Raw genomic sequence first — 25,604 nt, forward strand, 5'->3', positions numbered from 1 at the left:
AGGCACAATACGTTCATATTCTTTTAATTTATTCTGATTGCCTCTTGTTCTCATGGCTGGTGATATTGCTCGCTACAGAAACCCAATAATGTGTCTACAGAAGTTTAAGATTGCTATCAGCCAGTCTGCATAAAGCAGCAGACAGGTTGATACAAATGGCCATTTACTTCGTTCTGAAAGATCTGGGGGCACCTCCTGTGGCGCGTTGAAAAATTGCTTCAGGTAAGACAACTGGCAAATTAGTCCACATCTTTGTACGGGCCTGCTTATTAGCACGATTCTAGGCATACTTTATTTATTTTTTTCCTTATGTTAAGTTTAGTGCTTGTGATGGCTGTGTGATAGTATTCATGAAAGAGATTAATAGTACTGAGGCTTGGCAGTGTTTAGAATGCAGTTTTGCAGGCTAACTCTGCCCATTGCCAGAAGTACGATCCTAACAAGCTCAAGGTTGATTCATCCTTCCATTCTTCCAAGGTTGGTAAAATGAAACCCAGATTGTTGGGAATTATATGCTGATTCTGTAAACTGGTTAGAGAGTGCTGTAAAAGACTATGAAACAGTATATAAGTCTATGTGCTACTGCTATTGCTAGACAGAGTGGTTTTTTTGTGCATCTTTTTATGAGGCATAGTAAGTAGAAAGTATTGCTCAACTCCTGCTGTTTCTAGCAGCACGTATATGGATTTCTGGTTTTCATACTGCTTTCTTGCCCTAATTTTGCAGTCATTGTCAGTATCCAGTGTTGGCATTGCAAGAGGAGAGCTACTGTTGCACAGAATAAATTCATCGTTATATGTGCATCATCACATTTACTACTTGGAACAAAGCCAGGAGGCTTAGTCATGTCAACAATTAAAATCACAAATGATGTTATGTATTTAAATGATTTAATTTTAGTCACTTTAATAATTTAACAAAGCTTTGGTAAGCTACCTGTGGCCTTGAGAGAATAGTTACACAGCTCTGGATATCTTTTGCGTGATAATTGCCATTGATATTTTTGCAATCAGATTGTGGTTCTCAAATGCAAAAGGATTGTGTGTAACTCAAGAACGCTTCTTTAAAAGATAGAGTTTTATTCATATTTTGCTCAGTTTCTGGCAACAGTAGAGAAATGGTTTGCCCTTCTCACAAGTTTTTTTTCCAACTTTTCAGCCTATAAGCAGGACTTTTTCCTGTTGGTCTCACATACTAGACCAACCAGGTTTAACCCTTCTTAGCTTTTCAACATTACTTAAGGATGCTGAAGTACTGCAATTCCTAGTTTTTTAGTTGGAACTTTTTTCCTTTCCAGATCAAAAAAATCTATTTGACAAGTGGTTTTACATTTCTTCAAATGACTTTGAAAGAGCCACGGTGGGACAGTTAGAATGCAGAATTGCAGGCTAACTCTGCTGACTGCCAGCAGTTCAGTTCCCACCAGCTCAAGGTTGACTCAGCCTTCCATCCTTCGAAGTCAGTAAAATGAGGACCCAGATTGTTGGGGGCAATATGATGACTGCTTAGAGAGGGCTGTAAAGCACTATGAAGCAGTATGTAAGTCTAAGTGCTATTGCTATATAACAGAAATGATTACAGAAAAAGCCAGTTTTTATGGCTCTAGAATAAAACAACCAACTCCTTCTTTCAAACTCTTGTTATCATAAATGTTGTTTACGTTCTGAGCTGCAGGTAAATTAATTACAGTAACTCTGAACTGGCTTACGGGAACTTACCATTTAAATATTTAATGCCATCATGTTTTAAATTAGTCCAGTAAATTGAAAAATCTGTAAGTTGTCAACTTTTCTTTTTCATTCTGTATTTAATGTTGAAAGATTGCCTTTCCATTAAGAAAGTAAATTAACATTTGGGTAGCTTGACAACTTTCAATCTACACAAGTGTGATCCCTGCATTTTTCTGCTGTGCTAAATTAAATAGAGCCAACTTTCAGTATTTTTGAATGACTTTGAACAAGTAAGGTCTTTAAAGCAGTGCTTCTCAACCTCAGCAACTTTAGATTTCAATTGTCAAAATTCTCCACCCAGCAAGAAAATGAGCCTAGTTAATGGCCAGGATAACTTATGCAAATTAACCAACATTTGTTCCCTATTCCTTCCTTCTAAAATTGCTTCTCTTCCGATTCTCTCCAGGATTATATCTAGTTAACTCGATGTGTTCATTCATACTTTAATTCCTTCCACAATAGGTTACTTTAATACTCTTATTAAAGAAGTCAGTTTCTCTGGTACAAAAAGCTATTGCAGTGTTTAAAACCAGAGTTTCTAGCATGAAAGAGGTGCTGATTTTATGACAGATACAGGTTGAAATTGTTATTAGTTAGCATATGATGAGAACTTGACTGAAGAAAAATAAGTATATATACCCAATCCACGTAACTATAAGTAAAACTTCTATGGGAGTGTGATTTTGTAAGTGGATGTCCAATTCAGCTGTCCAGATGATTGCCTCTGGCACTGCCTCATGCAGATCTTCTACAAAACCAGAAAACACACAGCATGGGCAATCTTGCACAATATGTTTAATATTTTGCATATTAACACAATTGCAACAAGGGGAATCTTTCCATCCTCATTGATAGAGGGCAGAGGCACACCTTCCAGTATCACATCTAATTCTGTTCGATTTCAGCCAGACAAAGTGAGGCAGGTCAAAACCTGGTGATTTGGTAGAAGGAACACTAATGGTCAGGCCACAAGAAGGTCCTTGACTATAGCCAAGTGAGAGTTGAAACTATGCATTGGTGCATAAAGCTTTTCTTTCCTTTGCCCTCCCCCTTTTTTTCCCCCTCTCCTTCATAAATTATGTGCCATCAAATCATTTTCAACTCCTAGCAGTCACATAGACAGAACATTGATTCTCCATGGTACTCTGTCCCTTAAGCTTGTAATTGTAAACCTGATTGGTAAAGATGGTTTACTTTTTTTTTTGTTTTCTGCAGCACTGAAATTAATACTAAATCAGTCCTTATCAACAAAGCAGCTATACTGTTGCAGACTTCTGTCACCGAAAAAAGCTGTTCCAGTCAGTACAATATTTTTATGAGTGGGATTTTGCTTTTGTTTAAAGCTTCACTTCAGCTTAGGAGTGATTTCTCTACAACCAATAAGTGCTAATTAATCTGTGATCAAAAGAGCATACTAGTTTGGCTCTTTGGGCAGTCTGTTTGTTATAGGAGGAATAAATAAGAGGAACAAAGCCAGACTGCTAATGGAATCATGAAGGAAAATACAAAACAGCTCCAACAAATATTGTTCTCTTTGTTGTCTTAAATATTTGTTGGATCATCTTTCTCTATGAAATTGCTTATTTCTCAAGCTATCTTCTTTAACACTTTTGGGATGTGGTGGAATACAGCTCTTCAAAATCTAAACAACTACGCTGTATAAAGATCTGTGCATGTTTCCTCCCCCTCCCTTCAGTAATCCAGACTTTTTTTTTCCAAGGGCCAAATGACTGTTCGTAATTGATGTAGAAACTACCTATTTCATTAACTAAAAATCTCAACTCTTATCAGGCCCATTTTGGTTCTGTCCTGCTCATGTCTGGAGTGCAAGAGCAATGGTTAGTTCCTGTCTTGGGGTATTCCCCTCTTATGTTATTCCTGATAGGTTGAAAATGTCAAGCAGATCTATTTTCAGCTATTTACAAAGATGCCCCCAAAAGATGCTTAATACTGCTTCACAATTTTATCTACTGAAGCAGGGTGTGTGTTTTCTCCTATAAACAGTTCCTGTATAGTTAGATTGATGCTTGAGTTATCTAATCTCACATTTTTGCAAGCCGCTTGGGATTTGATGGTATATATATATATGTATGTATGTATGTATGTATGTATGTATGTATGTATATGTATATGTATAAGTATAAATATAAATATAAATATAAATATATATGGCATTCGGCTTTGTTCGGGTATTTTCCCACGTCATTGTAGTTGTGCTTTTAAATATATATAAAAGTTGTGCTTTTAAATATATATATATTGAATCACAGCCATAAAGTGGGCAGTTTAATGGAAAGTGGTGAAGTGACACACCTTAGTTTTATAATAAAGATGCACAACTATTTGCTTTTATCATTTAAATATTTTCCCTCAGGAGTGGTAATTCCCATGTGTTTTTAAGATAAAGTATTCCTAACGGATTTAGCAGCAAAGTTTATGGCTTACCTTTCACTGGCAGTTTGAATAGCTGCTACTATTCCCTGCCTCTCCCATCTCCAGCTCTGGGTTTATTATTGCAAGTCTATAATAAGACAATAGGGAGAGAAATCAGGTTAGCTTCCTTTTTATTATACGTTCGGCAGCTGGTGTAGACTATATTGTTACATTACCTTTTTAATGTTCTTAAATGATGTTTTCAGGTTTCATTGTGATGAATATTCTGGCTTCTCTTGTTAACCTATTCTTGTGATTGTGTTTGTTTGATTTTGGCATATCGTGTATTTTATGTTATTGCTGCTTTTATCTGATTTCTGTATATTGCTTCAATCACCCAATGGGGAGAGAAGCAATTTAATATATATGTCTAATAATAATATCCACTTTTTCCAGATAGAGAGGGTTTAACTTTTCTGGTGGACTAGAAAGAGTGGTGGAAGCAGGAAGAACAGATATAGAATTGCTGTGTTAAGGAACATACACAAATACCTAAATGATTATCCTTTTCCAAATAAAATCCAATGTATTTGATTTTGATTTGTTGCTATCCAGAAGAGAAAAAAATGTCATTCTGGTATTCTATATGTGGATTTTCATTTGTTTCTTTGTTTTTATCACATATATAAGTACATAAACAATGAAATGTTGTGTCTTAATAAATGAAGGGTTTGCATTTCTGTTTCTCCCAGCAGAAGCTGCTAAGGACAGCAGTTTTTATGTTTTCTGCAAAAGCTTCTGCCAAGCTGTGAAACCTGGGAAACTCCGGGTTCGTTGCAAAACATGCAAACAAGGGACACTGACTTTGGCACGGGTAGGTTTAACTCTCTATCTTGTTTGTTGATTAGTGTAAGTTATTGAAATTTAAAATGATAATCTGATTAATACTCCTATGGAGAAGGTGGCCCCTCATATCTGGAAATGAAATTGCATGTATTCATAACTGGTAGAAAATGAATATGTTGAACAACATAAAATGGCATGTTGTCCAGTTTGATTACATAAATTGGCCGACATATCAGTTTATGTTATTTGATATATTCATTTTTTACCAGTATATTTTATTGATTTATTCATGGATGAATATGATATTAGAACTTTGTCCAATGTAAACAAGCATGTTTATAATAACCCTTTGTAGCATAACCCTAGAGAGATATCCCTAGTTACATTATTATTCATGCTCAGCCACATGGCAAAGATCTTTTCAAACTCATACATTCTCTCCTATTTCTTTAATATCTTCATTTAATCCTGATCATTCTTCACTTTCTGCTGTGGTTTTCAAGGTTTGGCAATTTTTAATCATACTGCTTTCACACAATGATAGTGATGTAGTTTTGTTGCAAATTAGTCTGTGAGCATCCTTTATTTTAAAACAGTATCTTTGGGGAACAGCAGGATATGCATTTTTGAAAAAAATATATTCAATGTGCTTCCAAGTACATAACACATATGTGTGATGCACAAGCCAGTTTGATGTAATGGTTAAGGTGCTGGGACAAAAACCAGGCGATTGTGCCTTAGGCATGAAAAACCAGCTGGGTGACTTTGGGCCAGTCACTTTCTCTCAGCCCAACTCACAGGGTAGTTGTTGTGTGGAAAATAGGAGGAAGGAATATTGGTATGTTTGCTGCCTTGAGTTGTATATAGAAAAAAGGTAGGATAAAAATATCCCTCCCAAAAGTAAGCAGAACTTGTATATGGCAATGTCCTTGGTGATTTCGGCAGATATAGGTTTCTGTATCATATAAGTTTAGAGTATGAATGGAAATTGCCATTTCAGCACAACTGAAGTGCTTCTACTACTCTATACAATTACAGATGGCAAAACCAGTCGACTTTCATGTTAACATTGCTTCACACATGAAGCCCTTTTGTGTCCTCCAAGCTAAGTTACCCTGAGATTCTTTGTAGTTTTAAAGAGATAATTGCTGTCTCAAAAGCTTAAACCCCATCCCAGCATCAGAGAGGATTTGGATTATCCCATCTCTTGTTTCCAATTCCATTAATCTTCCTTCTTTGAAGTTACGACATTTTAACTCTTCTCTAACCTTATCGATGGTTAAGGAAAAGCAAGCCAATTACATAAACTAAAGTTCTCCGTAACTCTGTAAGATAGGTCATTGTAGCTTTCTCCATTTATCCTTATAGTACAAATAATGCTTCATTAGGACTCTGTCAGATGCATGTTGGCTATTGGCCCCTTGAATTAATTGACTAGAAGCCATCGAAAGTCACAAATCAAAAAATCAGATTTCGGTTCTGTGCATGGAAGTGGAGCTGCAAGATGCAGTTCACATTGATTTTCTGTTTCTTTCATACTTTTCATTGACTGTTTCAACTTTCGTGTATGTTACAGTAATTAGATATTTCCACAACATCTAATACATCAATGGATTTACTGCAAATTCTGTTATTGGCCTGATTCTTGCACTCAGCAATTTTGCAATCAGAATGTAGACTTGGCTTGTTTTGAAATTGGCATTTGGATCCTTTTTTTATATTGACAGCAGAGCCAACATTCCCTCCTGAGCTAATACGAATACTCTGAGCTAATGCTTCCCTAACCTGATGCCCTGTGGATGTGTTGGGCTACTGAATGAGCTGTATTGACAGACTAAAGGAAATTGAAGCATAAACAAGAAAGGCTTTCTTATTATTGCTTAAGAATTCCAACCTCAATTAGCTGACTTATGCTGGTCATTCCTTCAATTATGCTTTACTACACTTTGCTAGGTGGTAGTTCCAAACTTTAAATGTAAGAGACTCAATGATACAGTAGTTAGAATGCAATATTGCAGCCTAATTCTGTTGACTGCCAACAGTTCAATCCTGACTGGCTCAACGTTGACTCAGCTTTCTATTCTTCCCAGGTCAGTAAAATGAGGATCCAGATTGTTGGGGGCAACATAAAGCACTATGAAACTATATAAATCTAAGTGCTATTGCTATCTTTGGTTTGTTGTGAAAAGTAAAGCAAGATCATACCTGATTAGTATAAAGATGGGAAGCCATCAGAAAATCTTAGGGATGTAGGTTAAATTGGAAAATATACTCCATGGAAAACCTCATTTAAAATTTCCTAGTAAAACTATGTGGCAGATGCCTGAAGTCACTAGAGACTAAACTGCCCTTGGAGCACATTTATTTTATCTTTCCAAAACAAATCCCCAGCCAGAAGTGATGTGTTTTGATTTATTTCATGCTAAAAATCCAGTGCTAATCATCTCACAGCTAGAGATTCCGCCCAAAACTACTGAAGAATAAACAAACTATTCTTGTATTTCCTCCCCTATCTTTTATTTAACATATATCAACAGAATATAGCATAGTCTGTTCCCAATAACTGGACTAAATCCAGTTTGGGACAATATCTCTGAACACAAAAAGATATTTTTCCTCTTTCTGGAATTACTGGATACTTCTCTCTCTTGTCCTGTTTGGCATCTTTCAAAAGTTTCTTCTAAACATACTGAAAAGAGGACACATACTGAAAAGGGGATTTTCATTGTAATTCTGGGCCTGTATTTCCTTTTTTTCTTCCTATCCATTTATTTTACCAAACAGCAAAAGTTCATTTTATGTCATTAACTTGGATGACAAGGTACTTTACATAATGTTTGATTTATAGTTCTCATTCTCCTGCCCCAGTGAAGATTCTCTGTGAAATTAAAAAAAAGTCAATTCAGAAAGAAAAAAAAGTGAAACCCCAATTCTTCCATTTCCTTTTATAATATTTGGCTGTTCTGTCCTTGGTAACTATAGTGCTTGTTTACGAGATCTTTGCTTCCTTTTTTATATCTGAGAAGCAACAAAACACAGATAAGTTGATACAGCTGAAAAACTAGTGTGTTGCACTCCACTATATGTTTCTTGCAGAAAGTAACTTTTCCAGATGCTTATAATCTCAAATGGCAAAATAGGACAGAAGCATCTTATTGTGTCATTTGAGAATTCATAAACCTTTTTTCTAGTCCAAAAGGACAGTTTCAATATTATTATATTGCTTGATAGCTGGTGACGATTTGATCCTTTGAGGGTGAGTTAGCTGCAGGAAGAAAGCTAGTAAGAATTGAGGAGGCATTCCTTATAGATCTTGCTTCTCTTTTTCTGAGGTGAGACTTTAAAAGAGTAAGCTGAAGAAGTGTTCCAGTTCCCAGCTTTTGCAAAATTAAAACAGAGAAACTCAATTTTATTTGGTCATCCTTCCAACCTTCCATCTAAGGCAGGGTTGTCAAACTCAAGGCCCGCAGGCTGGATCTGATCCGCAATGTGCTTAGATCTGGTTCATGGGCCACCCTGGAAATAGTGAGGCCCACAATGCCTCTGCCAGTGAAAACAGAGCTAGGGATGGCCACGTGCAGCCCCACAAGCTCCATTTTCGGCTGTGACGGCCTCCTGCAATCTCTGCCAATGAAAACAGAGCATTCAGGCCACCACAAGCACCTCCGACATGAGTGATGCCAAACTGGTCACACCCACCCTGGCCACACCCACTCAGCCCACCAAGGTCAAACAAAACCCTGACGCGGCCCTCAATGAAATCGAGTTTGACATCCCTGATCTAAGGTGTAGAGGGCTAAACAGTCCCAATGTTTCAGTTGAACATAGAGCCAGAGTTCCAGCAAGCTCTCCAAATAAGATGTTCTTTAAGCAGTTTCTGAGGTCAAATCTTTCCTATCTTCACCTTCCTTATTCTCATGCTTCCTCCAGAGCATATCTTCACTGCCTGAACATGCAGACTTATACCCTGGGGTTATGATAGATAACAGCAATATAATTAGCAAAGAAAGTTAGGAAAAGGATATGATCTCACTGTGTAAGATTCCTACTGGCCATATATGTGTGAGAAACCTGCTGAAAATTACTACAAGCATCACTATGATTATCATTTTGATGGTATCTAAAATTATGCTATTAATAGTGTGGTAGCAGTATAATTGCTATGCAATGTTATCTTTGGCATTCAAGATATTTTCTGGGATTGTGGAAGGCCAAGAAGCATATTCAGCAATATTTAATGAGCATTTCGGTTGTTTTTAAAGTCACCTTGAGACAATGTCTGGTATGGAGGGACTATTTAAAAAAACCAACTAAACACATTTGTGTTTGTTCTTGGAAGGATGATTTTCACTTTGTTAAAGAGTCTGTAAAATATACATTACAGCTTGTTTTCCTAATTCTATTTTTGGGGAGTTAAAGAAGACTCTGTGGAAAGTTCATAACTTAATAATAAAAAAAATGAAACAATCAAAATTACTAGTCATAAAACAGTTGATTGCAGAAAATAGATAACAATGGATATATTCACTGATTGCAAGTATTACTAGAAAAGAAATTTTCAAACTTCTAAATATATTTGGCAAGAATTGAGTTTTATAAGGGCGGGGTGGAATGAGTGAATACAGGAGCCAAAAGTGACCAAGATAACCTATAATTCATGATGTGATAAATATAATTTTAAGAGAAAAAAAGAAAGCAAATGTTTACAGAGCTCTTAACAAGGACCTTTAGTTCCTTAATTCTTAATCGCATCAAAAGATTCACAGGCTATTTCATATCCCATCCTAGCCATGTTACATTTCTTTTTTGCATATCCCCTTTTCAATTTCCACCTGTGCTTTCTCTTCTTCTCTCCTTCTTAGAATTAGAGATAATCCATTATGGAATCTCAGTGCAGCATCTGGAACGTCTTTGGTAGTTAACTATTAAATAGATATTTTGCTCATTCTTTCTAATTATAACAAAAGTGCTTGGTCACACATCTCTAACGTACAAGGTCACTGCTTTATTTACATAGGATATAAAATGTGTATGCTGCATTCCTATTGTGTGGGTGTGTCATCCATTCAAGAACACCAATGAACTTTCCTTTAAAACTTGAGACAAGAGGAAAATTCACCAGAATAAAAAGTGCTGTCTCTACAACCACAACTTTTCAATGAGACCATCAGTGCTGCTGCCTGCACACATTTGGGAGTATGGAGAAGTTTCTGAACTGGAAGGTTTTGTGTTGTCCTTTATTCTTTTTCCCTGTATCACCATCCGGTGCTTTTCAAATGTCATTAGGCATAGACATCATAACAAGCAAGTCAAAGTTAATAATCACCGACTGTTTAATTTTTTAAAAAAAATTAGACTTGATTGTAAATGCACCTATCTCAGAAATCTTGAGGCAAAAGTACCAATAGTACCAGACTGAGACACTAACCGGGGAAAGTTAGAAGGAGGCAGAAAAGTCTGGTGCTCTCAACCCAGCTGTGGTTCCCACATTCTGTCTCCCTGTTCAGGAATTCCAAACCTGAACTTGAAGGTGCATACTCACTACTATTGGTCTGTCATTTTAAAAGAATGTCTGAAGCTGTTTTAACCAATGTGTCTTCAGGCAAAACAGATGTAAGGAGAAGAAAGAATAACTCTGAGGAACAGCAGGAAGAACTGCTACCAAAACAATGGTTAGATAAAAGAAATCTGCTTTGGGCTAGAACTGTAATATGAGAAAACATCTCATACAAAACCCTCAAATCTCATGAAGATAAGTTTCAGAGGAGTACAAGGAACATTCAAACATATAAGATTCTGTTATAACCTGATTTCCTAATCTTGCAATTGCTTTGTTTTCCTCCCTTCCCTCCTCCATTAAGATTTTAGCCTAGTGTTTTCACATACACTCCATCAGTGCTGTTGCAGGAAAGACCTCCCCTAGAATGTAGTCCAGCACCATCTAACTATAGAAGGACATGAGGATGGATTCAACCTTCACTCAGAAAACCCACTCCACCCACAGACTGAGCTTGGTCAAGTTGCGTACTTGGTTGGAAAAGGACAACCATTTCCTTTTGAGAAAGGCTATGGTTGCTGTGGATTCTGGTTTCCCTTGCAACCCAAATGGGGAAACATACTAGATGGGGACCTAGAACCAACTTTAAAAATGAACCAAAGGCAAAATTGAAAGCAAGTAAAAAGTACTTAAGCATTTTAATTGAAACAGGTTACCCATGAGCTGGGGGAGTGGGGATGTTTTCCTAGGCTGTGTGTTCTTTGGCTCTTATTTAAAAAGAAAGAAGGAGCTCCTTCACTTGATACATTCCTAGATCTTTTCTTAGTATTGAACTTTTCAGTTTTATTCAGTTTGGAATGTGCTTAGAAAGAAAGAGATGGGAGAAGTTACTGCCTGCAGTCTCCTTTGAAACTACTGGTTTTGACTGGTTTTACAAGTGTTTTTTTTTCATTCCTATAAGGCTACTTCTTTTGAAGGAGACTAAAATTAGAGATAAAGGCTTGCAAGCTGCAATAAATCAGATAGTGGGAGCATTAGAACAGGGAGAACTAAGGAAGAAACTCCAGCAAAACTGGCTTCAAGGGATCCTTTCACATTTGTTAACATCAGACTCTTTCTGCTTCCTTCCAGTTTCCCTAGAGCAAAGCCCACAAAGAGAGTAAGTAATCAGCAAGAACAAGCATGCTCTAAATCTTATCTTCCAGCTTATCCAGAGGCTATCAAGCTGGAAGAAAAAAAAAATCCTATTCTCTTTCCCTGCTCTTTTTCTCTTCTTGCTAATTAATTATAACCAAGAGGCACTGCCAAAATTCCTTTGACAACTTTTGTCAGACCCCAATCAGTTCCTTTCATATTTCAGTGTGAAATGAACAAAATTATTATGCAGGAGTTGGGTTTGCTTAGCTGGGACAGTGTAACACCAATCGGGATTGATTTTAAAAAGGGCTATATCCATACAAAAAAAGGAGAAAAGATCCATAAAGATTGTGACGGTAAAGCCGGGGTTCTGCCCTTCCACCCCAGAAGCAAAAGAACAATGAAGAACAGGTACAGAATCTGGTGACTAGGGAAAAATTGATCTATCTCCCAGTCCAGGTCACGCCAACAGATCACCAGCCTGTGAAGACTCCTCCTCCGAATATGCTCTGTATATGTTGAAATAGCAAGGGAAAAATTAGGAAATATGTTAGTCTGCCTTCAGTTGAGGGGAACACTTGAGGGGAACCAATGTTGAGGGGAACCAATGTGCAGGGAACCAATGTGGAGGGGAACCAATGTTGAAGGGAACCAATGGAATAGCTTGCCCTCAGAAGTTGTCATCACTTGAGACTTTCAAGAAGAGATTGGACTGCCATTTGTCAGAAATGGTGTAGGGTCTCCCGCTTGGGTGGGGGATTGGACTAGATGACCTACAAGGTCCCTTCCAACTCTGATTATCTGTTATCTGAGGGCACCATTGTGTTGGAGCTCTGAATCCAATTCTGGTATTATTTGTTCTCTTTTCTTAGAGATCCTACTTTGTTTCTTGCCATGATTTTGCTTCCACCTCTAAAGCAGCTCATACAGGTTATCATAAACCATAGTTTGCCCAATCAGCTGATTTCTGATTAAGGCTGACAATTCATGGCACAATTCTGGAAAGAATTATGTCATTCATATACCCAGAATGTCAATTTCATATATATCTGAGGTCTAATGCATTCCAGCTTTCCCATGTTCCATTTCCTTCAGGATTTTCAGCCACTTCAAAGCCTCCTTAAGAATCAGTTGGATTGTACCAAAGCTGCCTCCAAGTATATTGAGGACTGTCACCATTAAGTAGGTGATCATGTCTGGCTTTCTATTAGAGGTTATTTTCCCTTCATGCAATCATCTTAGAAAATGGATTTCTAGTTTATCGGATATTCTCCTCCATGCTGCATCGAGAGCCCAGGATGGGTTGACTCCTTCCTATGACATCATTTATCTGAGTCTGTACTAAGATATAAAAGCCAGCCCCCGGGAGAGACCCCAGCTTTTGACTCAGCTCCTTTCAGTCAGCAGCTTTGTCTCTGAAAGCGTTCTTTTAGATAGCAATCACCAGCGATCTTCAGTAGCTTTTTTCCTCGCTTCAAGCAGCCCCCAGGATCTGGGCAGCTGCTCTTCCAGGAGAGCAGGGCTCTCTCTCCTGCAACGTTGGGAGCAGCATTGCCAGAGCACTGTTCAGGCAAGTTGGGCAGCGTCTGTAGACCTCCCCCATGCCTGCAGTTTGAGCGGTCATAAAAAGCGATCGGCAAACCGATAACAGTGTCAGCCAGCTGATTGTGCAGCCGGGGCTGCCCTTTCCTTTGCTGACTTTGCTCGGGGCTCTTTATAGCCTAAGGAGCTATTCTTCTATCCCCTAGTCAGTGGCCATCTTGGATTGAAGCCTTCCACCATGAGGTGAGGGGCCATTTTGTAAGCCCGGGGGACAATTTATACTCTAAGGGGCTTAATACAAAAAAATTCCAAACAGTTTCTTTCCGTTGCAAGAGCCTTTATTCTACAAATGGAGCAAGATAAGGCTCAGGCAGAGCTTCCCCCCACAGTGGAACAGTCTCTTAAGCCCAATAAGAGAAAAAGATGTAGGCAATGCACCCAGTCAGTCCAGAGGGAGGTGGCTGCTAAAATCAGAGCGAAGGCTCTAGCCCCTAAGAAGGCAACTCAGGCTGAGTTGAGGGCAGAAAAGCGCAGACATGCAGCCCTAGAGAGGCAATTCAACAGAACTATTCAACAGAAGGAGTGCAACTACAGCATGTTTCAGGTGATACTCGTGGGCCCCAGCCAAGCCCTCCCAGGGGAGGAGAAGTTATCTATGAGCTTTTCCATCCTCCATCCTGGTCTCCTAGGCTTCTGCAGTACAATCTGATCCTCAGGATCTCAGCAGATCTGGGCCTTGTTTCCAACAGGCTTATGTGCCCTATGCTTCTCCCCCTCCTTCCAGGCCCTCAAACCTCTTCTCAGTCTAGGCCTGAAGACACCTTCGCTCCCACAGCAGCGGGCCTTCGGCCTTCGGCCTCTACCTTTGAGTATAGACTAGGGGATATCCAAGATGTTGTCTCATTAGCCATTAGGCAGGGATTGGCTGAAGGCTTCAAGCAAATTCTTTGACCTCTGGAAAGGGTTCAGGCCCTTCTCCCTTTTCAATCTGTAAGTTCCTTGCCTCATCATCCTGATTTACACAGGCCCCAGGACCTCAGGGTCCATTCTTGTCTATCAGAATGGGAGGAGGTTGATGAGGAAAAAAGGGCTTCACCATCTGAACACAGTTACCCCTCTCATTCAGAGCATGAAGAGGGCGAGACTTTTGACCAAAATCTTTCAGAGGAAGAGGATTCTCGCCCAGAGCAGACATCCTCTGCATTGGTCTTCAATCCTTTTCTCTTCAGGCCATTGCTCAGCAAGGCCTTGGTCACTGACAAGCTGTCACTGGAGGAAGTGGCTCCTGAGCCATGAGGAAATCCCTCTAGCCAGGGAGACTCGCTCTTCTCCAAGCCTGTAGTGCATGCAGAGGTTTTGCCTTCTCCCATTTTGTTCCTGGACATAGTCAAGGAACAGTGCGCTTCCCCTTCAGCAGGTCCTCGCCCATCTTCTCTGTATAGGCATTTCTACAACGTCAGCACAGCCCTGGACAATGCCCTGGCAGTGCCTTCTGTTGACATTCCATTTCTGGCCTCATTCTCATCTTTTGGCACTCCCATGGAGCCAGAAGATCCTGAAACCAGATGATAAACGTTCCCAACAGGCCCTCCAGCGCAATCACCAGGCTGCTGCGTGTGCTGTTCGGGCTTCAACAGCAGCATTGTTCTTCACCAGGGCATCCATATGGTGGCTGCGCCAACTCCAGAATAGATTGCCTGCTTCTGACTTTCAGTCTCACCAAGACCTTAATAAGATTATCGCAGCGGCAGAATTCACTGCAGATGCCACTCTCAAGCCACCAAAATTTGCATCCAAGGCCATGGCATCTTCAGTAGCAGCAAGAAGACTTTTATGGCTCCGGAATTGGCAGGCAGAGTCATGCCAAAAATGGAAGCTGGCTTCAGTTCCATTCACAGGCAATAAGTTTTTTGGCGATGCTCTGGAACCTTATCTCATCAAAACCAGAGATAAACATAAAATTCTCTCTTCCTCTGGAAGAAAGCCGATTATCGCCCAGCTCCTTATCGCCCTCCTTCCTTTTGAGCAGAGACCTCATCTCGCTTCCCCTGCTCTCAGAGGCTGTTCTCCCAACATCAAGACCAATATGCGGAAGCATCTGGAAGGCAACAACCTTCTACTGGTAAACAACTCTTTAAGGAGGGAGGGGGTTGTTCCTTCCATCGCTCTAAGTAATCCCTCGTTCTCTCCACCCATCGGAGGTCGCCTAGCCTTCTTTGCCTCCAAATGGGAGGAGTCAACGAGGGACACCTGGGTGCTCAGCACTATTAGGTCAGGGTTACAATCCGACTTCCTAACACCACCCCCAGAAATTTTTTTGATCTGTCCTGTCTCTCGGGACATGTCAAGGCAAGCCCTCATGAATCAGGCCATGATTCCCTCATGAATCAGGCCACCTTCTTGAAATCAGAGCTATTCAACCTGTTCCCCCCTCTCAAAGGGGACGTGGGCTTTACTCTCGCCTTTTCATCGTTATCAAAGCATGAGGTGCGGTGGCGAGCCATCCTTGATCTAAAATTTCTCAACCAATTTGTAAAATACAGGCAATTTAAATTGCAGACTCTGCATTCTATTTTAAGAGAGCGTTCGGGAGGGTGATCTCCTTTCTTCCATTGACCTCACGGAGGCTCTCCTCCACATCCCCATTTGGTCTCATCATCGCCAGTTTCTCCATTTCTGTTATCAGAATACCCATTATCAGTATCGAGCACTTCCCTTCGGCCTCTCATCAGTTTCAAGGGTCTTCACAAAGGTTCTGGCAGCATTGATGGCATCTCTGTGTCCTGTTCCAGTGAGGATCCAATGCTACTTGGACAACATTTTGATTCTGTTCTCCTCCATCCATGCAGCCCATCAGGATCTGCAAATTAATTACCCTGTCATATCTCCAGAGCCACGGATTTTTCCACTCCAATGGTTCCTGCTTCTCTACCAATGAGCAGGAACCAGCCACTCATCCATCATGGTCCCACTCCCACCACAAATATGGAGATCTCTCAATTGGTGGCGTTCCCCATTAATCTGGAAGGGACTTCTGTTCAGAGTCCCAGACAGGCTAGTGATAACCACCTATGCCAGCCTCCTGGGTTGGGGTTCCCATATGCAGGGCCGGATAGCTCAGGGCGTTTGGTCCAGGTCAGAGCAGACCCTTCCCATAAATTGGCTAGAGCTCAGAGCCATTTTTCTAGCTCTCAAGGATTTCAGGCACTCAGTGACCGGCTCTCATGTTCTAGTCCTTCGGACAACATGGCCACAATGGCTCATGTCAACCGGCAAGGGGGGACGAGGTCCAGAGCCCTCTTGGGAGAGGCTCTACAGTTGGGGTTATGGGCAAAGAAACACCTGTTGTCGATCTTGGCGGACCACATCTCCAGGGTCAACAACTCCCAGGCCGACTGGCTCAGCAGGAGCCTAGTCGACCAGGCAGAATGGCCCATTCCTCCATCTTTATTCAGGGACCTTTCCCTAAGATTTGGAACACCGGAGGTGGAACTCTTCTTCACTCCTCAAAATGCCCAGGTCACCAGATTCTTCACCAGATTTCCTTGCCAGGGAGCGGAGGGGCCCAATGCTCTTCAGTGCAGATGGCCCAAAGGTCTCCTCTATGCCTTTCCCCCGCTTCCCATCATTCCAGCAGTAATTCGGAAGATGTTGGAGGAATGAGAGGAGCTCCTTCTCCTGGCACCCTATTGGCCAAGGAGGCCCTGGTTTGCGGACCTGGTCAACCTATCTGTGGCTTTTCCTTGGAGGATCCCAGCCCATCTAATCTCCCTTCATCAGGGGATTCTGCTCCATCCAGAGCCCCAGTGGCTCAAGCTGACCGTGTGGCACTTGATCTTCTAGAAAGGGTCATCATCACTATCCTGGCATCTTGCAAACCTTCTACAAGGCGCATCTATGATGCCACCTGGAAGGCCCTTTCCTGATGGTGCCTTAGGGAGGGTCTCTCTCCTGCTTCAGTTGAGTCGGCAGAGGTTCTTAGATTCCTTCAGCATGATCTGGAGAAAGGTTTGGCCCCCAACACCTTACACAGGCAGGTTGACGCCCTTTCCTCAGTTCTTTCATGGGGTTCGCTTCCTTCCTTATCCCATCACCCTTCAGTCAGGAGGTTTTTGAAAGGGGCTTCCAACCTGCACCCACCGGTGTTTCACAGGTATCCTTCCTGGATTCTTCATGTGGTCCTTAATGCCCTTACGAAGCCCCCTTTTGAACCCCTTAAAACAGTGTCTCTCCGTTTCCTCACTCTGAAGGTACTGTTCCTCGTTTCAGCCAGGTGGGTATCCGAGCTCGCTGCTCTTTCCATCAGACAGGACCTTTGTTCCTTTCACGATGATAAGGTTGTTCTTCATCTGGACCCCTCATTTATTCCAAAGGTTAACACCTGGTTTCACAGGTCCCAGGACATTGTGTTGCCTGGCTTCTGCCCCCTCCCGCACCATGACTTAGAGTGGCAGTGGCACACGCTAGACGTAAGAAGGGCTCTTAGAATATGCATTAAGTGCACTTCCTCCTTCAGGAAGTCAGAAGCCATGTTTGTTTTCTTTTCCCTTCACACTTGGGGCACAAGGCCTCTTCTCCTACTATTAGCAGGTGGGTCAGGTCTTGCATTGAGCATGCCTACAAAGCTGCGTCCCTTCTGGTTCCTCGAGATCTGATGGTGCACTCTAACAGAAGCAGGGCCACTTCTGCTGCCTGGGCGACCCAAGCTCCCTTGGAGGAGATCTGTCGTGCGGCCACATGGACTTCCCGGTCTCCTTTCATCAGATACTACCATCTGAATGCCTTTGCCTCGGCGACTGCAGCCTTCGGTAGACGGGTGCTTCAACGAATGGTTTAACAGTTGGTGTGATGAGCCGGACGAGAACCCGCCCATGGACATGCAAGCTTTGGTATGTCCCATCCTGGGCTCTCGATGCAGCATGGAGGAGAATGGGCATTGGTAGAAGTTACCCTGAACGCCCTTTCTATCTATGCTGCGAGAGAGCCCAGACCCTCCCTTGATTCGTCCGGAGAGGGTAAGACATATTTCTGTATTCATTTTGTGCTTTCAGAGACACCTTTCAGTCTGTCAAGTATCTTCACCAAAGCTGGGGTCTCTTCCGAGGACTGGCTTTTATATCTTAGTATAGACTCAGCTAAATGACATCATGGGAAGGAGTCAACCGATCCTGGGCTCTCTCGCAGCATAGATAGAAAGGGCGTTTAGGGTAACTTCTACCAATGCCCATTTGTTGTGATAACACAGATGAATCCTGTGCTTTTTTATGTGCAGTTTCCAGCCATTCTGAAATAAATTTTCCTCCTAGTCCTGGGAAACTCCTTGCGTTCTTCTACCCATCCCATTTGACCAAGGAAATTCATCTGGGAGCATATTTTTCACTCATGGCATGGCAAGGGCCAAGTGGAATATTTTTTTTTTTTTTTTGCAGAGCTACTTGGGTGCTGAACTTCTAGGGAAAAGGAGGATAGAATATATGTATCCTGAACTTCTGGGTGCAATTCAAGGTTGGTTATTATTTTTAAAGTCCTTAAAACGGCATGGGTCCAAGCTACTTGAGGAACCATCTGTCTCCACTGGGTCTGGCCAACCCTACCCATGCTGGCAGAGAAGACATGCTGTGGGCCTCGTTGGTCAAGAAATTCTGGCTGGCAGAGTGCAGGAGAAGGATCTTCTTTGCCATGGCTCCTGCCCTTTGGAAGACTTTACCCTCTGGGGTGAGGTGAGCTCCCACTTTTCTGTCCTTCTGCAAGAGCCTGAAGACCTGGTTCTACCTGGCCTGTGTCCCTAACAAGGGGACTTCACACTGGAGAGGGTTGTTGAATTAAAAGGCAATCCCATCTTCCCCCCTCCCACCATTCGGGCATCCTGTTCCCACCCTCCGCATCTTTTAATTATATCTTTATTGGGATTTCTATTTTTATCCCTTTAAAGGTATTTATTTGTTAGCTTAATTAATGTTTTAATGCTGGAAGTTGCCCAGAGTCGTTTACTATGAGATAGGCAGCAAATAAATTAAATAAATAAATGTCTCCCTCAACATTGTCAAGTATCCTAATAAAGCCTCATATCTGCAAGCAATTCTAATTCTGAGATAGAGGAGGACTTGCTAAAAAAAGGAAGGAAATAATCTAATAAAAGAGAGAGAAGCTGTTTTACCTGAAGATTGTACAAATTTCGGTTCTGGTGAATATGTGTGTGTGTCTGTGTGTGTGTATAAGGCAGTATGCATTAAAATTATATAGTAAACCTTTCCTGAAAGGGGTTCACAATAGTCTTCTCCATCCTTCTTGAGCACCGCTGCAGTAGAAGAGGAGAGGGAAAAAAATAAACCCGATGACTGAATAAAATAAATGTAAAAATGCACAGATAAGAATAATATCTATTTTCCCTCTTCAGAGTCTGAAATGCTACCAAAATATGTGCTGTGTATACCCATTGTTTCATTTTATTGACAGTAAACTAAAAAGTTTTCACTTGCTTGTGCTAAGAGAATAAATAAGAACTGTTTATATTGATTCCCTGTAAGATAGCATGCTGAGATGAAAGACCAATGCTTCAACTAGAAAAACACAACTCATTATCTTGGTACTGGAGGATATAATTTGTTGGCTACCTAAAGTATTCAGAAATTTAACAAAAGTGTTTTCCCTATGATTTCACCTGTCCAAGAATTAACTTTTTTTTTCAAAGATCAAAGTGCTGGATGAGAGAGTAGTTCATGCTACCAACGAAGGGTCCACCAGAATTCTTATCCTGATAAGGAGAAGCATAAACTCTCCTTCCTGATGATCTTCTTTCAAATTCCTGCCCCTCTCTGGGACATATTTGTATCTTTTCACCTGCTGTTGAAAATAGTACCACTTTAAAGAAATCAAGATTGTCGTTCATATATATTTGCTCCTCTCTACTATGAATTCTTAATGTTCAGCTCTCTCCCCCAGTTCGTTCATTCATTCATTCATTCATTCATTCAATTTTTTTAAGGCCATCCAACTCTGCAGTGACTGGTATGCACACAGACTAAAAACAAGACCACAGAATATCAAAAGCAAAATTATGCTGTCCAGTCTCACTTGTTTTGTGAGGTATGTGCTGTATAAACTTGAACATTTAATAAATAAATAAAAGTTACAGTGGCAGGAATAAATATTCTCCATAAACACGCCAAACATAATCCAATCCAGACAGATACACTTCCCAAGTTACCTAAGAACTTGGGGGTGTGAGGAATCCAGTGCTCATTTAATGGATAGCAGTGTTGGGCATATACCTTAAATTGCTCATTCAACTGCATTCTTGATCTGCAGTAGGTTCTGGGTAGTTTTTCAAGGGTAGCTTCATATATTGTAGCACCCCATATACAAAATGATTAAAGTATGAGCTTTATGTCCCTTCATGAGAAAGGACACCTGGTCCAGTTAATTATGCAATTGGCAGACAAGATACGTCTGTCCAAATTTGCTCTTTGAGTGGGACCTGTGATTCTAAGAAGACTATCAAATTGCATGTTCCTTCTGGGGAAGCACAGCTCTGTTCAGAAGCAAGAATAGACGATTCCCAGCACCAGAAGAGCCAAGAACCTATAGCTGGTCTTCTAAGGATTAAGGCTAAACATGTTCATCTTTCCAGACTCAGCAAGCTCTAGGCACTAGGACAAGAATTTGGCAGCATCACTTGGTTGAACAGGAGTCAAGCTACAGAACTGAGTATCATCTGCATGCAGATGATGCCTAAACCTATGTTGATAGATGTCCTCACTCCAAGACTTCCTGCAAATGCTAAACAGAAGGAGCCTAGAGCCTTGGAGCTTTGTGGCACCCCACAGAGGCTTTGGGCTTAACTTTTCACAGCTTGTCGTCTGACTGGAATCAGCCATGAAGAAAGGAGGACAACCATGGTAGTACTCTGCTTCCCACTCCCAAAACTCATATTCAGTCCAAGCTTAATCTTCCTGGTAATTTATAGAATGATACAAATTAGTCATTTTCCATCAGTTTCCATAATCACACAAATGACATAAATTGACATTATTTGTTGCATTTGTGTAATAATGTCATTGTCATAGTTGACTTAAATTGATGTAAATGATGTAATTTGTATTGTTTTCATGTCATTACACAAATGATGTTCTTGCAACAACATACATTTGTTTTCAATGGATGTTCATGAATAACAGACAATCCATTAACTGAGATTTTATTGGCTCCAGTAATATCTAATTATGATAAGGTCAGGCTTGTTGTTTGGCATACTCTTTGAATATGATATTAATGAAATAATATTCTTTTTGGAAGTTTAATATAGATCATATTTCTGCAGATAAACCAATCATCCAACATTTTCTTAATTAATGGAAAGATAAATAACAGTTTCATTCTGATTATTTTTGAGATAACTTTAAATTATGAAGGTCTAATCTATCTTCATTTAAAAATAGGCAAGCAACATGTTACTGCTTTACAGTTTTACAAAGAAAATGACACCAAGTTCTTATGTAATTGTTCTCTTGATCTGTATTTTACTTATTTAGTTGAGAATGTAATGAATATCATGAAAAACTATTTATTTACACATAACTTTGTAAACAAAGGTTCCATGTCAATGAGACAGTTCCTGCATGTATCTCTTTCTTTTATTTTATTTGCCCTCATAAACCTTTTGGGGACAGTGAAATTATTTCTGTTGTGTTTGAAAATTCTCTGGGCTTGGAGTTCCATACTTCTAGGATGAGGGAAGAAAAGTAAACAACAAAATTTAAAAGTAAACAACATGCACACTTGAGAAGAAGGATATGAAATTTTTTTTTTCATTTTTAGAGTTAGAAATTTAGCCACAGAGAACCTGGTGTCTGACAATGAGAATTCACCCCAGTTGTGGATGCAGTTTCTATGAAGATAAATAGGGCCAAACAAATAAAAACAGACTATTTAAACTAAGTATAGGCAGAATAATCATACTCAAGAACAGTCATAAAACTGGAGAGTCACATATTGACCCATTTAACAACTGCCATGACTTTTGAACATAATTCCGGGCTCAGCTATGATCATAATAAGTCAAGGACTACTTGTAATAAGAATTGTCATTATAACAGCATCACATATAAGACATAAGACATAAGAATTTATTTGTCATTACACTCGCAAGCGGGTGCAACGAAATGAGGTGCTCTTCCACAAGTAAAACTGGACAACACCATTGAAAGAAAAATAAAACTAAACACAACAAACCATACAATAATCTCTATACAATTTAAAAATGTAAATACCCCATTACTCTCAGCCATTAAATTCCACAAAAATCTTATGACCCTGCATTCAAACTCAAAACTGCACTTGGATAAAAACTGTTCTTAAATCTAGTCGTCCTTGTTCTTAATACCCTGAATCTCCTTCTCGATGGTAATAGTTCAAAGAGCTGATGTCCCGGATGAGAGGAGTCATTCAATATATTAAATATCTTCCTCTTACATATGAGTTTCTTCTATATTAATTCATTTACAAAAACAGAGCTACCTTAAAAATGTATTCACGTGTTAATAGATGATATGTCAAAAAGGCAACCTCGGCCCTTAAACCATAATCTCAGTCTTTCCTGAAGATTAATAAATCACCTTAACTTGAACAAATTACCTTTTCTAGTTTGGAATTAGAATATAATCTCAAGATACTATGAGTTATGCCAATAGGAAAGGAGATTATGAATTTATTTTTATTTAAAGTATGGCAAATACATGGACTTATAGTGGTTCAAATGTTAATCTTCTGTCCACCCAGCCATTAAAGGACAGGGTGGTCTATGTTGAAAAAAAACAGATATTGGGCCAGTGTAAGGTCTTGATGGACATTCAGACACAATGTGGTAGATATTTTGTCAAGGAGCACCACAGTCACACTGAGGGGTAGAGACAAAACCATTCTTTAACAATGAGTCCTAGCAGACCCAATGTTAGGTAGAGATTCTGTTCAGAGTTGACCAATGCTGGCGAGGGAGGTCAAAACCTGGCACCTTTTGTGCAGGATCATCTATGTAACTGCCTGTATCTGGGCGTTCAGCAGCCCATTAGGCTTTCCATTGTGTGTTGATGTCAAAGTTGTTAGACAGCTGTTGAATGAATGCCAGAAAGGGCTTCCTGGATTTAAGCCTGCCAATTGATAGATGAGGAAGATCAGCATGCACAGGAGGAAATGGGTTTCTCATAATTTTGTTGTACTCCTTCACTAAGGCTTCCTGCCTTCGTAGGGCAGGTGGTGCAATATAACTCAAGATGGAGAGCCAGCAAGTAGGGGTAGATATTATGCAACAGGAGATTATGAAATAAAGTGGCAAAGGACTATGACTAAGATAAATGCCTAGTGAATGTTAAGGAAGCACACAAATAGGGATCAAAGCATAATAAAACTAGCACTTCTAAAAAAGAAAAAAGAAATATTAACAAATTGCTTTGTTAGTAATCATCATTCTTCTGCCAACTGTCATGTGGTGGAGTCTGACTCTGAGGAAGAGGAGGAACAGCCAACAGGGAGTGGGAGTGTGGCTCCAGAGGTGGTAGAAGAGGCTGGGGAAGGGCAGAGGCCGGATGAGCAGTCAGAGGAGGATCCAGGCCCATCCCCTATCCATGCTAGGTCACGCAGGGAGGAGAGGATCAGTGAAAAGTGAGGTCTACTCAAGAGGAGATTACCATGATCCTCCTCATGGCTCGCAGGTGGGAGCTATGTATATAAGTTTCCAACTGCGCAGTTAGAATTGCTGAAGTCAATTAGTGTACACCTTGAAAGAGGCTTATCTGTGCTGGCGTTCTTCCCATGGACTTTTCTAGGTTATTTTCCTGGAGTTTATGATTAGTTATCTTGGCTTGCTTCAGAACTCTCATCAATATGGTTTGTTTTGGTTTTCTGTTTGCCTCCTTAATTACTTTTGTGACTTTAAACTGTGCCTAATAAAACAGTGAAGTTAAGATGAAGGCTTTACCGGACTTTAATATATGTTTTGGGTTTTGGGTTATTTTGAGAGACTATGGGTCATCACACCAACCTAGCAGTTCAAAAGCATGTAAAAATGCAAGTAGAAAAATAGGGACCACTTTGGTGGGAAGGTAACAGCGTTCTGTGCGCCTTCAGTGTTCAGGCATGCTGGCCACATCACCATGGAGACATCTTCAGACAGCACTGATTCTTCGGCTTTGTAACGGAGATGAGCACCGCCCCCAGAGCCAAAAACAACTAGCACATATATGCAAGGCGAACCTTTACCTTTTAATCATCATCATACTTGTTTTACTTCTTTTTAAAGGAAAAATAAACATTAAAAATCAAAATACTATTTTACATCATAAGAGTGGCAAAGCATATACTTTTTGTTGAAAAAGTGCATCTCAAACGGTACAGATACTACTTTTTTTGAGAAAGAAAAAAGATCATTTCCACTGCCACCATGGAAAAGTTGTGTCCCTTTTTAACCTTGATGACATCTGCTATGACTGTCTTTTCTTGAAGTTGGTCCACAACAGAGAACAGAGAGATTTCATTTAGTAGTTAAAGTAGTGAGAAAAAAAAGAGAACATCTTGTCATAATACATTAGAAATTGGGAATGATCCATTTATTTTGAAGTGTTGAATAACCCGAAGTCTTATTGTATAAATAGCTGTAGTCAAGCTGCAAGAGTGAACCAGTTTATCTTTCAAATGAACATATTGTACACAAATGTATGAAATGTTGTGGTGACTAGGTTTGACCTAAAACAAAACCCATGAAAATATGTTCATTTTTTCAGCTGCAGACTGTTGAGATTATAAGTCTTTCCGTTAGTCACAGTTTTTTCCTCTTGACCATATGTTTGTCAATTCTGGCAGTAGAATGGAGAAAAAAAGAAGTAAATAAAAACTGAAGCTTAAAAGACACAAAAAATGGAATCCTGCTTTCCAAAGGTTTTACCTTCAAATAGTCTCTACAGCCTTGACAAAGATTGAAAAAAATGCTATTATAAAAGTGAAAGAAAAACCTCACATTGCTACAGATATACTTTCCATTAGGACACATTGTTTTCCTCTGTATGTTGTTAATGATCCTTGTAATGTATTTTTCCTAAAGCATATCACTTACAAGAATACCTAACAAGGTTCCAAAGAATTATTTTCAGGAAAAATTGATTCCACTTCAGCAGAGGCAAGTAAACTTTGGGATCCCATGGAAACCTCTAGGATTTTGTGAAGATATTGTGATATATTTTGCCCATTCACCAGGAAAGGCCATTTGAGGAATGCCATGCTAATTACCAGACAGATAACTGGCAAGTCAATCCTGATTTCTTCTCTAAGATGCTCTTGATTATCCCGGCTTATCTTTACCTTCTTTGAAGCTATAAAGAGGCATATCTTTGAACAAAACTGTAGATTGCAGTTACACAATCCTATTTCTTTTCTAGGAATGTCTATAGCATGGGTGTCAAACTCAAGACCGTGGGCCAGATCTAGCCCAT

At 40.1% G+C, this 25,604-nt stretch overlaps 1 protein-coding gene across 5 annotated transcripts in view; it reads left to right on the plus strand.

The window, feature by feature from the left end:
• The window catches only part of PRKN (parkin RBR E3 ubiquitin protein ligase), a 737,950-nt gene that overhangs the window by 279,071 nt on the left and 433,275 nt on the right, over positions 1–25,604 (plus strand). For 3 of the 5 annotated variants that reach the window (XM_026705091.2, XM_026705092.2, XM_087938595.1), the window contains exon 4: positions 4,859–4,977. In XM_026705091.2, coding sequence (XP_026560876.2) covers positions 4,859–4,977 — 119 coding nt within the window. Of the gene's footprint in view, positions 1–4,855; positions 4,978–25,604 lie in introns of all 5 variants that reach the window. The other 2 variants (XM_087938586.1, XM_087938601.1) reach the window with 1 other exon arrangement.

Source organism: Pseudonaja textilis, chromosome 1 (assembly GCF_049901715.1).
Source record: "Pseudonaja textilis isolate UNSWEBS1 chromosome 1, rPseTex1.2, whole genome shotgun sequence".
In the NCBI taxonomy this organism is placed as follows: Eukaryota; Metazoa; Chordata; class Lepidosauria; order Squamata; family Elapidae; genus Pseudonaja; species Pseudonaja textilis.